Source organism: Myotis brandtii, unplaced genomic scaffold, assembly GCF_000412655.1.
Source record: "Myotis brandtii unplaced genomic scaffold, ASM41265v1 scaffold240, whole genome shotgun sequence".
In the NCBI taxonomy this organism is placed as follows: domain Eukaryota; kingdom Metazoa; phylum Chordata; class Mammalia; order Chiroptera; family Vespertilionidae; genus Myotis; species Myotis brandtii.
Window position 1 is genome coordinate 3,836,485 of NW_005359064.1, and position 13,841 is coordinate 3,850,325.

The window sequence follows — 13,841 nt, forward strand, 5'->3', positions numbered from 1 at the left end:
CTCGGCCCCTGTCTTGATGTCCTGCAAAGAACAATAATTTTTCCCATCACAGATAGCTCCTGCTACTCCTCTGTAAATGTTGCAGCTGAGTTCTGCTTAGAAAATAATCTTATTTTCTTTTCCACCATGAAGTGTTCCAGGAGGCAGACAGAGGCTGTGTCTCAATAGTTACTAAGAGAGGACTTCTAAAAATGGATGGGAGATGCTGCTGCCCTACTGGGTGCTCTTCCTGCGAGATACTTGCCTTGTAGAAGAATGTGCTTATTGGAAAAGGGAGATCTGAAGTGAGCTCTTCATCCAAGAATGGAGAAAAACTAATAAATAATTTGGGGGGCAATATTCTCATTGAGTTAATGGGTTTTTGCCTCAGTTGCAAATAGGAATGATAATAAAATTATATTTTCTGTGGGTAAAGTGGTCCAACTTGATATTTCATTCCAACTTGATATTTTTAGATTTCTAAAGTTCTATAGTTTTCCATATTTTATTCGCTCATTCTAGTTTTGCATAAGTCTGCTTACATACTTTAGTTATTTGTTGGTTAGGATTTTAATTTTTTTTTTCTTATTTGTGTACAATCTTTATATAATAAAGGTGTTAACCCTTTGATTTTTATACAGCTCCTTTTAAAAATTGGACACTGAACCCCCCCTTAATAGCTCTGCTATTTGAAAATGATAACTTTTTTTTAAAACAAAAAAACTAAATAAAATTAAAACTTTTTAATGATTTTTTTTTTCAGGTAAGTCTTTCCTAGTCAGTGTACGTGTGGAAGGCTTTTCTCGGGTTTGCTGATAGTCAAAGGTCTTAGATTTTATTCTGAGATAAAGCTCAGCTGCCTTCCCTTTGAACGCAGAGGGGACAAGGCATAGATCACAGCTTAAATAATTTAACTGCCCATCTTTAAAATTTGAGAAAAATAGAGATTTACTCATGTATTTATTCTCCAGTGACAAGAGGATTCATGTACTTTCAAAGATTGAAGGATTTTCTTCCAGTCAGCCAGCTGTTATTCATATGTCCATTCTACTTGCATTGTAACTTTTTAAAAGTAAGGTTAATTCAATGTACTGTTTAAAAGACTTTTGTGCAAATGAGCCTCTTAGAGTGAAAAACTTGGGCAGTTTGCCAGGGACCCCTTGTTTACTTGAAAGCGTGGTATTTGAGCCGAACATGGTATTGACTTAATGAATTTGTTAATCTGGATATTCATTTATTAATGTATTATAAGACAGATAATACCTATACATATAGTATAAATAATAAGGGCAGCTAAGGAGCTATAATGGGAAAGAGATTAAACCAAAAAGCTTCTCTGATAAGGTGAGTCTTCAGTGTAAGCTTTCAGAAATGTAGAGTTCTAGGACTGGAGAGAGGATTCCAGGCTGCTAAAATGGCATGTGCAATCAGTCATCTCTAAACGAATTGGTTTAGGCTTTGTTTTTTATAATTGTAGCAATGCCCATGGAGGAAAACCACATTTATAATGTGTAATTGTTTTTAGGCTTCAGAAACTAGCTTTAAGAAATAATTCTACGTCCACAACCCAACACTTGCGACTGCTAATTAGAGGACAAGACCAGGACTGCTTTCAGGTGTGTAGAGTGCTTGGTTCTGTTCTGTTCTATGTTCTGTCTGATCCAGAACACTTAGCTATGCAGACTATTGTGTGTAGTCTGAAGAGTGTTTGTCAATGGTATGTTTTATTTTTGCTACTGCTTTGCTTTATGCAGTGATTATTTTTAAATTGTAGCTTCAGCACACTTTTGGTTCAGAGGAGCGATTAACTAGTAACTGTGAGATCAAAATTCGTCCAAAAGAAGACATTACCATCTTTGTATTGTTTACACCTACTCGATTGTCTTGTATGTTGGCTAAACTAGAAATTAAACAACTTGGAATTCGATCACAGCCAGGTATTAAGTTCACGGTAAGATCATTTTTATTGCTTCTTTTTCCTCCTGTGGAATTTATAACATGTTATAACTATTGATTTAATAGTAAATTATACATACTCTGATTTTTTACAAATCAAAATATTATTGTCTAAATTTATGAATTAGGGATTAATTATGTATACTTAGAATTGTCAGGTTACAAAAGCAGCCACCATAGCATTCTTTTTAGTAACAATCTCTTCTAATGCTTTTAAGTTTAATTTCAGTTTGAGAATTTTGAGCTATACCTAACTTTCCAAGGACACATTTTTTTGGAAATGCAGATCAAACTGTTTGATACTATCTTCCCAAGTAAATTTTATTCATTCGATTAAAATTATCTATTGACACCATTAGCTAGACTCTGTTTCAGATACTAGGAATAAAAAGACAGGAGTTGTTGTTTTTTAAGATATATATTTTTTAAAAATATATTTTATTGATTTTTTACAGAGAGGAAGGGAGAGGGATAGAGAGTTAGAAACATCGATGAGAGAGAAACATGGCTCAGCTGCCTCGTGCACACCCCCTACTGGGGATGTGCCCGCAACCAAGGTACATGCCCTTAACCGGAATCGAACCTGGGCCCTTGAGTCCATAGGCCGACGCTCTATCCACTGAGCCAAACCGGTTGGGGCAAGACAGGAGTTTGTATATTTTATTTCCTCCCATCATAATTTTTAAAAATGATTTCAAGTCATTTCTTTAGGTACATTGAAAACACTAAGAGATAAAAGTGATAAATCATTGAGGGAAGGAAAATAATCTCAAGCTTCACTAAGGTGCACACTTTAAAACTGCACAGTTGTTTGGCAGTGGGGCTGGGGCTAAAATTTGGTTCATTTCCTAGTGTCAAAGAGGGAATGTGATAAATTACAAGAATAATAATAATACCTAAAAGGTTGTGGTTTTTTTTTTTTAAATATATTTTATTGATTTTTTACAGAGAGGAAGGGAGAGAGATAGAGAGTTAGAAACATGGATGAGAGAGAAACATCGATCAGCTGCCTCCCGCACACCTCCTACTGGGGATGTGCCCGCAACCCAGGTACATGCCCTTGACCGGAATCGAACCTGGGACCCTTCAGTCCGCAGGCCGACGCTCTATCCACTGAGCCAAACCGGTTCTGGCATTTTTTTTTTAAGTTTTTAAAATAAAATAGATACTTAGGACATATCTAGCTTTATTTGATGCTGGAGCTAGACATGTTCTCTCCGGAGCTCTTCACTTGGCCCTGTGAGCTATGGTGGGCAAAATTGTTTAAAGATGTAAATGATCATTTTAGAACTAACCTATTTACACATGAGCCCAGTCAGTGTATCTTTTAGACTATCCTGAATATATTTTAATTAGTTTCAGGTCTACTAGCCAAGATTTTGAGATTATTCCTAAGCAGGAATTTCTGGTGCTTTAGGGCAGAACCATTTTATTTGACAGCCAATCAAACAGAAGTTCAGCTTGGTGTCCTCTTAAGACAAACTAGGATCCTAGTGGGAGTCCTAGCAGAGGTAGATGCCTTCTGTCTTCACTGAGAGTTGGGCTGAATGGGACCTGAATGCACAAAATATGGCTCTTATCTCACAACAAGACTTAGACCATTAACTTTGTATCTTTGTGGAGATAAGTAGTCTGATACAGTGATGGAAGAGCACTTAACTCAGGGATAAAAGAATCAGGAACACCCCTGCTTCTGTGCTTCTCACTCACCCTGAAGTAGTCATTGAACTTGCACATGCTTCATTCCCTTATCCGAAATGCAATTAATTGTCACCCCAACTTCCTGGTTTGGTTCTGAGGAACAAATGAAATTATATATGCTTTGTATACAGCATGATGGGACTACAGTAAAAATGTGTTGATTTCAGTCTGAGTATATGCCAGGCACTACTCGTGATCATTATACGGATCACCACATTTTACTTCAGAACAACTGTCTGAAATCATACCACTGTCTCCATCCTACACGTATGGAAGCTGAGGCCTAGAGATGCCTTTCTGTGCATCTTACCCACCGCTATGTGGTCCAGGACAGATTCACATTTAGGCTGCCTGACTTGAGAGCACATGTTTATCTGTTGGACAGGCTCTCGGTGTTCATACTCGCTTTCCGTTTTCTAGTGCTGCAGAGCAGCAAAGCTCAACCAGAGGCCATTTTACCCTCCAGGGAATATTTGCCAATTTCTGGAGAGATTTTTGGTTGTCATAACTCGGATGGGAAGGGGTGCTTCTGGCATCTGGTGGCCAGAGGCCAGGGATGCAGCTGAACACCCTATAATGCACAAGACAGCCCTCACCATAATGAGTGATCCAAATCAAAATGTCCACAGTGCTAAGGTTAGAAACCCTGCTCTAGAGCAATAATAGTTTTTCCTGTTGAATCTTTGGATTTATTAGTATTAGTTAGATTTCATTTTATTTAATCATTCTTCTTAACCTTTATTCCGTAATTATTTGTAATTCCTTAGGCTTTGAAAATACAGGAAGAATGCTTACATTGAGTGTTTGAAAACTAATAGGGTTCCCCCAAAAACATTTCATTTAAAAAATTCAGAATACTGAAATCTTAAAAGAATTATACAGTAGACCCATATACTTTACCACTTAGATGCTATAATTAATGTTTTGCTGTATTTTTTATTACATATTTAACCATCCGTAAATTCATCTAATTTTTAAATGCATTTCAAAGTAAATTACAAACATCAATATGTTTCACTCTAAACACTTCTAAGTAAGCATATCTATACTATGCTAATCTTTATTATCTAAGTTTGGCTTTTATAACAATGAAATAATTATTCTTAGTATATTAAAAAGAAAATAATTTTGTAGCTCTGTGATATGTTTTTCTTTTAAGATAGAGTCTTTAATATAATGCTGGACTGGAAGTGGGACAACTACTAGCCAAAGTACACAAAGAATAATAATTGTAATTGTAGTAATTCTAGTATATGTATTTCTTCTCTGATCATAATTTAATCTTCTGCTTTCTGCTTATATAACAATAATTTTGAACACACACACATACACATGTATAAATATATATTTTTTTGCACTTACAGATACCTTTGTCTGGATATGGAGGAACAAGTAATCTTATTTTGGAAGACGTTAAAAAATTATCTGACAGTTACATGGTAACAGTGAATGACTTAATACCTGGCAAAGAAAGTAGAATTGTTTTTTCTATTCGTAACACTGGCTCTCGGGCAGCTTTTGTAAAAGCTATAGGTTTTAAGGATTCTCAGAAACGAGTTTTCCTGGATCCTAAAGTATTAAAGATTTTCCCAGATAAATTTGTTCTCAAGGAAAAAACACAAGAAGTAAGTCTTGCACTAAAAATATAAACTCACTTTTAGGTTAAATTAATAGTTGTGTATTTTATGGCTAAAAACTAAAAAAAAAAAATGTAATATATATAGGAATAGAAATACAGTAAAACCTCAATATAATAGACTAATTTGGGCATGGGGGTATCTGTTAAAGCCAAAAGTCTACTATGTAATAAAGTAGATTTTCTGAATGCATATTTTAAAAATAGTTTCCCTGCTTTTACTTATGTAGACACTTCTGTGTAATTAAAATTAAGTATGTATGAATAGTTTAATTTTACAGAAAAGTTTTTTTTAAAAATATATTTTATTGATTTTTTTACAGAGAGGAAGGGAGAGGGATAGAGAGTTAGAAACATCGATGAGAGAGAAACATCGATCAGCTGCCTCCTGCACACTCCCTACTGGGGATGTGCCCACAACCAAGGTACATGCCCTTGGCCGGAATCGAACCTGGGACCGTTCAGTCCGCAGGCTGACGCTCTATCCACTGAGCCAAACTGGTTAGGGCAAGAAAAGTTTTTTTATGTAATACATACTGTAATTTTAAATTTATACTGAATAGATCTAGTAAATGCGTGCATTCACCAGTCACTGCAAGTAAACAAATGTAAATGCCTGGGGCGTGGCTTATCACACCTGGGAGCATGGGAGGCCTGAGTTAAAACTGCTGTAGAAAGTCATACCACTGTAGAAACCAATTACCTTGCCTTGTGGTGTGATCACATGCTAATCTTTCAACCATTGTTTACGAGCGGTGACTCTTAGATTTAAATATGTAGACTATAATTGTAGATATGTAATGTTTATTTATGTCTGCGAAATAAGTATTTTTTTCAACATATGGCCTGTTTGTTAAAAATAATTAATGACAAAAAATAACCTATTAATTATAAGCAAATCTTGGTTAAAAGCTTTCTCAAATTAACAGGGTGTTAAGTTTCACATATAACATATGGACTGGAAATTTTGTCTATTAAATCTGAAGTATGTTAAATCGAGGTCTGCAGAATCGAGTGTTACTGTACTTATCTTCTTGGAAATGCTGTACATATATATTCATGTCTGTATTGATACTAGGCTCATGAGAGTTTATTAAGAATGAAATAACTTACTAAAATATTTAATATTCGGTTTAATTTTTTTTTCTTGGCATCAGAATGTTACTATAATATATCATCCATCAGAGAGAGATAGCAATTACAAAACCACAACAGAATTGTCAACTGTGTACTTCTTTGGTGGAGATGAAATTTCACGACAGCAGTATCGAAGGTAGGTTACTTATCTTAGACTAGAGGCCCTGTGCATGAAAATTCATGCACTTGGGGGTGTTCTCTCAGCCTAGCCTGCACGCTCTCACAATCTGGGACCCCTCGGGTAGGGTCCAGATCCATCGCAGCATGGCTCTGGTTCCCTGGGCCTGCGGGCGGGAGGAGGGACCAAGATTCCCAGATCGCAGCATGGCTCTGGTTCTCAGAGCCTGCGGGCTGAGGGGAGGGACCAAGAGGCCAGTCCGATGGCAGCATGGCTCTGGTTCCCAGAGCCTGTGGGCTGAGGGGAGGGACCAAGAGGGCAGTCCGATGGCAGCATGGCTCTGGTTCCCCGGAGCCTGTGGGTGGTGGGAGGGACCCAGAGGCCAGTTCGATGGCAGCACGGCTCCGTTCCCACAGCTCCCTCCCGCTGCCGCACCACAGGCGACCGGGACCCAGGACCGACTCCTGCTGTGGGCGGCGGGGACCCTAGCCTGGTGTTTGGTCATCCGTCCGGACGTTAGGCCATGACAGAGCCAGGCTCTTTATATATTAGGATGTTAATGGGGACTATTCAGTAGAAATAGTGAGGACTTAAATAATGGTTTGGGATTTGGAATTTATAGAACATGTTTCACTTGGTAAAATTTGTGTAGCTGATAAGAAGAAATGCCTGTAGGAAACTCATATGTATTCGCAATATTGTTTAAATACATCTGACTTATTTGGAATATTTCTGACAATGTTGTGAATTATTTGAAAGGAATTTTAGAAATGTGTGCGATGTTTAATATGGCTAACTACTTAAAGTGTGCACTTCTAGAAAATTTGGTACATCTAGTTTACATATAGTTTACATATGCTGAAATGTCAGATTGAGGTATTTAAGTATAGGTATTATTTAACATAGGTAACATTCTTGTATGCTGAATTCAGAGTTCTTATAAAATTTTGTTTCCTAGACTAGAAGACTAAATACCAAAAAAGTGTGCAGTTCATGATGTTTCATCTGTTAGTAGGAAATCATTAACACCCAGTAGGGAAGGGGTATATGCCTATATACTGTCTTTTCTTCTTCCAACCCTTGTGCTCTGCTGTGTTTTATTCTGGGGCATAATTTAGACATTTTTGTTTTATTTTTAATCTGTTGAAGATTATTGGAAGGTTAAAAAGAGAGAGCATAGTGATAAATTGCTATATGATGTTAGACCCAATTTGAAGAACTCAACTTTGAACCTGGTGTTTTTAATTAAGTATTTTAGAGATAGAAACTGACATTGGAGAAATTAGATTACCAGCTTTTTTTTCTTTCCACTGGACTATAGAAGTCAAGGTATTGTTTTATTTATTTATTTATTTATTTTATTTTTATTGATTTCAGAGTGGAAGGGAGAGGGATAGAGAAATAGAAACATCTATGTTGAGAGAGAATCACCAACTGGCTGCCTCCTGTACGCCCCGCACTGGGAATCAAGCCTGCAACCCAGGGATATGCCCTTGGCTGGAATCGAACTGGGGACCCTTCAGTCCACAGGCTCTACCCACTGAGCCAAACCAGCTAGGGCTATTTATTTATTTTTAATTTATTGAGAGAGAGAGAGATTGTTCTACCCATTTATGCATACATTGATTGATTGTTTTTTTATATACATATATTTTATTGATTTTTTACAGAGAGGAAGGGAGAAGGATAGAGTTAGAAACATCGATGAGAGAGAAACATCGATCAGCTGCCTCCTGCACACCTCCTACTGGGGATGTGCCTGCAACCAAGGTATATGCCCTTGACTGGAATCGAACCTGGGACCCTTCAGTCCGCAGGCCAATGCTCTATCCACTGAGCCAAACCGGTTAGGGCTATTTTTTTTTTTTAAGGTATTGTTTTAGAACTTCAATTTGCCACAGATTTAGAATAATGAGATTTGTTTGTGAACATCTGGGTATTACAGAGAAATTTACATATCAGTTCTCATATGTTAAAGATTCTCTAGAAGAGGCCAGGAAAACATAGTTACATGCTAATTTAAATGTCTTATTTGTGTCATTTCTTGGCATATTCTTTTTTTTTTTTTTTCTGAGATAAATTTCTGTCACCAAGTCATCACAAATAATGAAAATGTAAGACCTGAAAATAATTTTATGCTTCTTTGTACTTTTACGTTAGGAGTTCTTGTTCTGATGTTAATATTTAACGGGAACTCATGGTTGTACTACTATAACTTTTAAGAGAACTTGCAAAACAGATTTTCTTTTAAAAAAAATTACTCATTAGGATTTAAGACATGAGGTCTGTGTACTAATGTATCATGCAGTTAGTTGGATTTGCCAAACACACTGATAAAATAAGGTCACTTCATATGTAAAACCACTTTTGAATAAAAATCTCTCCTGGCAGAGCTCTGTTGCATAAACCAGGGATTCTAGAAGAGATACTTCCAGAGAATAGTGTGCTTCAGAACATTGATTTTGCTGAAACGTTTCAAGATGAGCTACTAGTAACTGAAGGTAAGAATTCCAACGTCTTAAATCTTTTGTGTTATTTGTAGTATTATCTAGATCCAGTGATGTAATAAGAAGGAAGAGTATTAGTTTGATTATGGTGTTAGGCTGAGTTTGAGCCACAGTTCTTCTATATTACTTTGGACATATTACATCACTGAGATTCAGTGTTCTCTGTAACATGAGACTAATAATAGTATCTAACATCTCATCCATGTAGTGTATGTATTAGATGTCATTAATGTACTATTGCACCTATTCTGTGGGTAGACTTTGAAGCAGGAGGAGGAAAGTGGTTATTATTAAACTCAAATTAATTATTATTTAAGATTTAATGATTACAAACTTAGGCTCATTTTGAGATTTCTGTGCTTTTGTGCCTACTGTACTATTTTGGATGATGTCATGGCAGCATCCAAAACAAGTGGTGAAGTGACTGTAACTTAGATGTTTAGATCTGTTTGATATAAACACCTGAAGGATTTAATGGTGTTTATTACTGATACAAAAGATTTGTATTCATATATACAAATTGTGTAAAAATGTACAGATTTTCACCACAATCCTATCTAATAAAAGAGTAATATGCAAATTAACCATCATTTCACGATAAAGATGGCAGCGCCCAGAGCCAATAAGGAGGGAATATGCAAATTGACGTGACAAGGCGAGAGGTGGAAGGTGGCTCCGGGCTGGAGCGAAGGCGGAAAGGCAGCTCCGGGCCGGAGCGAAGACAGTGCCGGCAGCCAGGGGAAGGAAGGCCTATTCTTGCACGAATCTTGGTGCATTGGGCCTCTAGTATTGTTTATAATAGCAAGAAGTTAGAAATAACTTAGATGTCCAAGAGTGGTGGATTGTTTAATTATGCAATATAATATTTTGAAACTATTAAAACAATGATGTGATTCTGTATTAATGACATGGAAAGCTCTTATTGAGAAAATTTATTTTTAAAGTTTGCATAATAAGATCTCATTTTGGCATAAAAATAATTTAGTGTTTATATATAGCTATGTAACATAGGTAAAATTGCAGGACTATACACACCAAAATATTAACAGTGGTTATGTTCTGGTGGTAGAATTTCAGTTGGTACTATCCTCCTCCATCCCCATTTTTGTTTTTTAAATGATAAACTATGTTTTGCTTCTGAAATATGAAATGATAAAAGAAAAGGATACTTATGCTTGTGTAGAGGGGATGTACAGTAGTCTGTAATCTTTTCAGTAATTAGGAGTCTAGAACATCTATTCATAGGAAAGCTAGAAGTGGGGGTTAGAAATAATGAAAAGATTTGAAGTGGACCTTGTCAATATTGTGTTAAGGGGGCAGCGTATAGAAAGAACCTTGGATTTGGAGTTAAAACTCAATTCAAGACCTATCTTTGCCACTTCAGCTCCCCTAAGCTTCACCTTCCTTATTTCTTCCTCCTAAGAAAGATCCCAATAAGAGAGTTAAACTGAACTGTGCAGTATAGTTGGAATAGGAACATTTATTGCAACAACAGTGAAGACTGAAAGTAGGTAGTATTAAGTGAATCAGAGCTTGGCACAGTTTCATGATTCAGCAACATTTATTTCTTTGATTGAATGGACATGTATTTGAGAGTACAGGGTGCCAGTCTATAGAGGTAAAAGATGCAGTGCTTGGCCTTTATGGGCTTACAGGCTCGAGGAAAGACAGATGATTAAGATGCAGGGTGAATGTGCTATGCTAGAACTGTGTTTAGGAATCTGGGAGAGCACACAGGAAGGGGTACCCCATGTAGAGTGAGGTGACTCTTGAGGAATCTTGAAGAACCAGGGAGAGGGAACCTCATTTACAAAAATTCAACAAATGTGTAATATTAAGAGTTGTGTTTAGAAACCCAACCAAGAGATAAGTAACATGCCAAGATCACCCTTCTAAGATGGGGTTGAGTTGGGAGTTAGGGGGGGGTCTTTGAAATGTCATATTCTACCTCAAAGAATACTGGATTTCTTGAGATGGTATATTTATCATCAGGATGAAGAGAGGAAACAGTCCCACTTTGTTTTGTGTTAGCATAGTAGATCACCTATGAGAGTGCTGTAAGTGAACTTTGTACATGATTATTTTGAATAACATTTGTTTAAGCATATTATTACAAATATTTATAATCACATTTTTGTAAAATGTGTAATTAGTGACATTTTTACAGTTGATTTAAACTTTTATAGTCAGATATATTGGTTACTATAAATTTCAGTTTACACTTACTGTGTTCTTTTAAAATTTCCATTTAAAAATGTAATTCTTAAAATCTAATTTATATGTAGATTACAAACACGTTATATAAAATTTCTTGTCTGTATAAATTCAGGTGGACTAGTCTAGAGATATTCAACTCCAGCACCATTTTATTAATCTATAATATTTAATGATATTAATATTGCCTGGTTTCTAGATTTGCTTAAGTTAAATATTTGCAAGACTGCCACTTGTAAATTGTGTGCTCTTAACCTCTTTGTGCTTCAGATTCCTCCTCATCTTTGATGTGGAGATAATGCCTTTCTCAAAGAGTTGTGAAAACCAAGTAGGTTAATATACACAAAAGAAATAGAACAGTGTCTGGTCCACAGTTCGCTTTATATAAATGTTTATGCCACATATATCTTTTAAAATTCTTATTTTAATGGTCACAACAATCCCTGAGATAGTTTGTTATTCCATATTGTACGTGAGGAGACTAAAGCTTAGTCTTAGAGAGGTTAAGTTGCCAAAGGTTACAGAGCTAATGATTGGCAAGGCTATAGTTCAAATCTAAGGCCAGAGCCTGTGCTGCTAATCATTGATGCTGAGCTGCCTATATTTCATGCTCATCAATAGTATTAAAAATCAAGTTGTCACCTACTCCCAACCTAACAGTAATATTTTGTGGCTAGTAAATATATATATAAATTTACCTGGTGTTTGTAGCGTGGTTATGTGGATTCATATATTTCAAACATTATTTCTAGTGATATTTTGTGGCTAGTAAATATATATATATATAAATTTACCTGGTGTTTGTAGTGTGGTTATGTGGATTCATATATTTCAAACATTATTTCTATTTCAGTGTATGATCTTCCCCAGCGGCCTAATGATGTTCAACTCTTTTATGGAAACATGCGTAAAATTATGCTTTCAGTAATTGGAGAATTCAGAGATTCCACTTCTAACAGAGAATTTCTTCAGTCTTCTTCCAAAGCTAACCTAGAATTTAAAAGGTAAAACAAACAAAACATCTGTCACAACAGACTTCAAGATTACTTGATTCATAGTACAGCTGGTCTTTTCCCTGTACTTCATTTATTAATTTGTTTATTTGTCTCAAACGTTTATTTCACCATTGTTTTTTTAGCTGGTCTTTTCCCTGTACTTCATTTATTAATTTATTTGTCTCAAACGTTTATTTCACCATTGTTTTTTTGGTTTCAGTTGAATAATTTCAAATTTATGGAAAAGTTAAAAATTTGTTCAGGGAATTCCCATATATTACCTTTGCTGAGATTCCCCAGTTGTTAACATTTAACACATTTACTTTATTGTTCTTTATGTATACATAACTTTTTTCTGAACCATTTAAGGGTAAGTTGCAGGGATGATGACCATGTAGCCCTAAGTTTCTTTATTTTATTTTATTTTATTTTTAATATCTTGTAGGGAAATACCTGGAAATGATGAATTATCTTAGTTCCTCATCAGACTTTTAGCACCTACTGATGATTGTTGCCTGAATCACGAATTACTATCTTACTTACCAAATAGTGATTTCCTCATTTCATTTTCCTACATTTATTAGTTGTTTTTTCACTATGAGGAAGAGATTTATTTTTCCCTCTTTAATGTACTTATTCACTAATATTAGGACAGACTCATGGGTTCAGTATTAATCCTTTACTGTCATTATTTGGTCTCTTAATTTGGCTTCTTGATCTTTTTGATGTGCCCACAGCATTCTTTGAGCACTTCCTTATTCGGTGGCACAACAGGATAGTCTAGGCCAGGGGTGGGCAAACTTTTTGACTCGAGGGCCACAATGGGTTCTTAAACTGGACCGGAGGGCCGGAACAAAAGCATGGATGGAGTGTTTGTGTGAACTAATATAAATTAAAAGTAAACATCATTACATAAAAGGGTACGGTCTTTTTTTTTTTTTGTTTTTTTCATTTCCAACGGGCCGGATCCGGCCCGCAGGCCGTAGTTTGCCCACGGCTGATCTAGGCTCATCTTATACTTACCCTGTCCAAGCCCTAGAATAGCTGGGACTTCTCTTAGAAGTCTTGGTTCCTTTTAGTAGAGAATGGAATTGAAACCAGGATATGGGTAGTTGGTGTGCTACTGCTTTTCAGATGTCACTACTTCTAGGCCTCCTCAGTAGACAGAGCTAGAAAACAAAAGCATCTACACTAATAAAAGAGAAACATGCAAATTAACCATCACTCTGCTACCCCCACAAGCCATGCCCACCAGCCAATCAGAAAGCGAGTATGCAAATTAACCCAACTAAGATGGCGGTGGCCAAGGAGCTGGAGCAAGCAGGAGGCTTGGGTTGCCCCTGGTGATGGAGGAAGCTAAGCTTCCCGTCTATGCTGGCCAAGAAGATCAATAAATCCCAGATACCTGCTTCCAGCCCAAAAGGAGAGGCTGGGAGCTTGGGTCTCCGGGGGGCGTGGCCAGCCTGAAAACGGCCATCAGCCCCTCACCCAGGCTGGCCAGGCACCCCAGCAGGACCCCCACCCTGATCCAGGACACCCTTCAGGGAAACCCAGCCGGCCCCCAGGCCTCTATCCTATATAGTAAAAGGGTAATATGC

The 13,841-nt window shown here is 36.6% G+C and overlaps 1 protein-coding gene across 2 annotated transcripts in view; it reads left to right on the forward strand.

Moving 5' to 3' along the window:
- CEP192 (centrosomal protein 192kDa) overlaps window positions 1–13,841 on the forward strand; it is a 107,746-nt gene that overhangs the window by 70,524 nt on the left and 23,381 nt on the right. For both annotated transcript variants that reach the window (XM_014540285.1, XM_014540286.1), the window contains exons 29-34: window positions 1,505–1,595; window positions 1,754–1,930; window positions 5,001–5,261; window positions 6,430–6,545; window positions 8,919–9,028; window positions 12,102–12,252. In XM_014540285.1, the coding sequence (XP_014395771.1) occupies window positions 1,505–1,595; window positions 1,754–1,930; window positions 5,001–5,261; window positions 6,430–6,545; window positions 8,919–9,028; window positions 12,102–12,252 (906 nt within the window). The remainder of the gene's footprint in view (window positions 1–1,504; window positions 1,596–1,753; window positions 1,931–5,000; window positions 5,262–6,429; window positions 6,546–8,918; window positions 9,029–12,101; window positions 12,253–13,841) is intronic.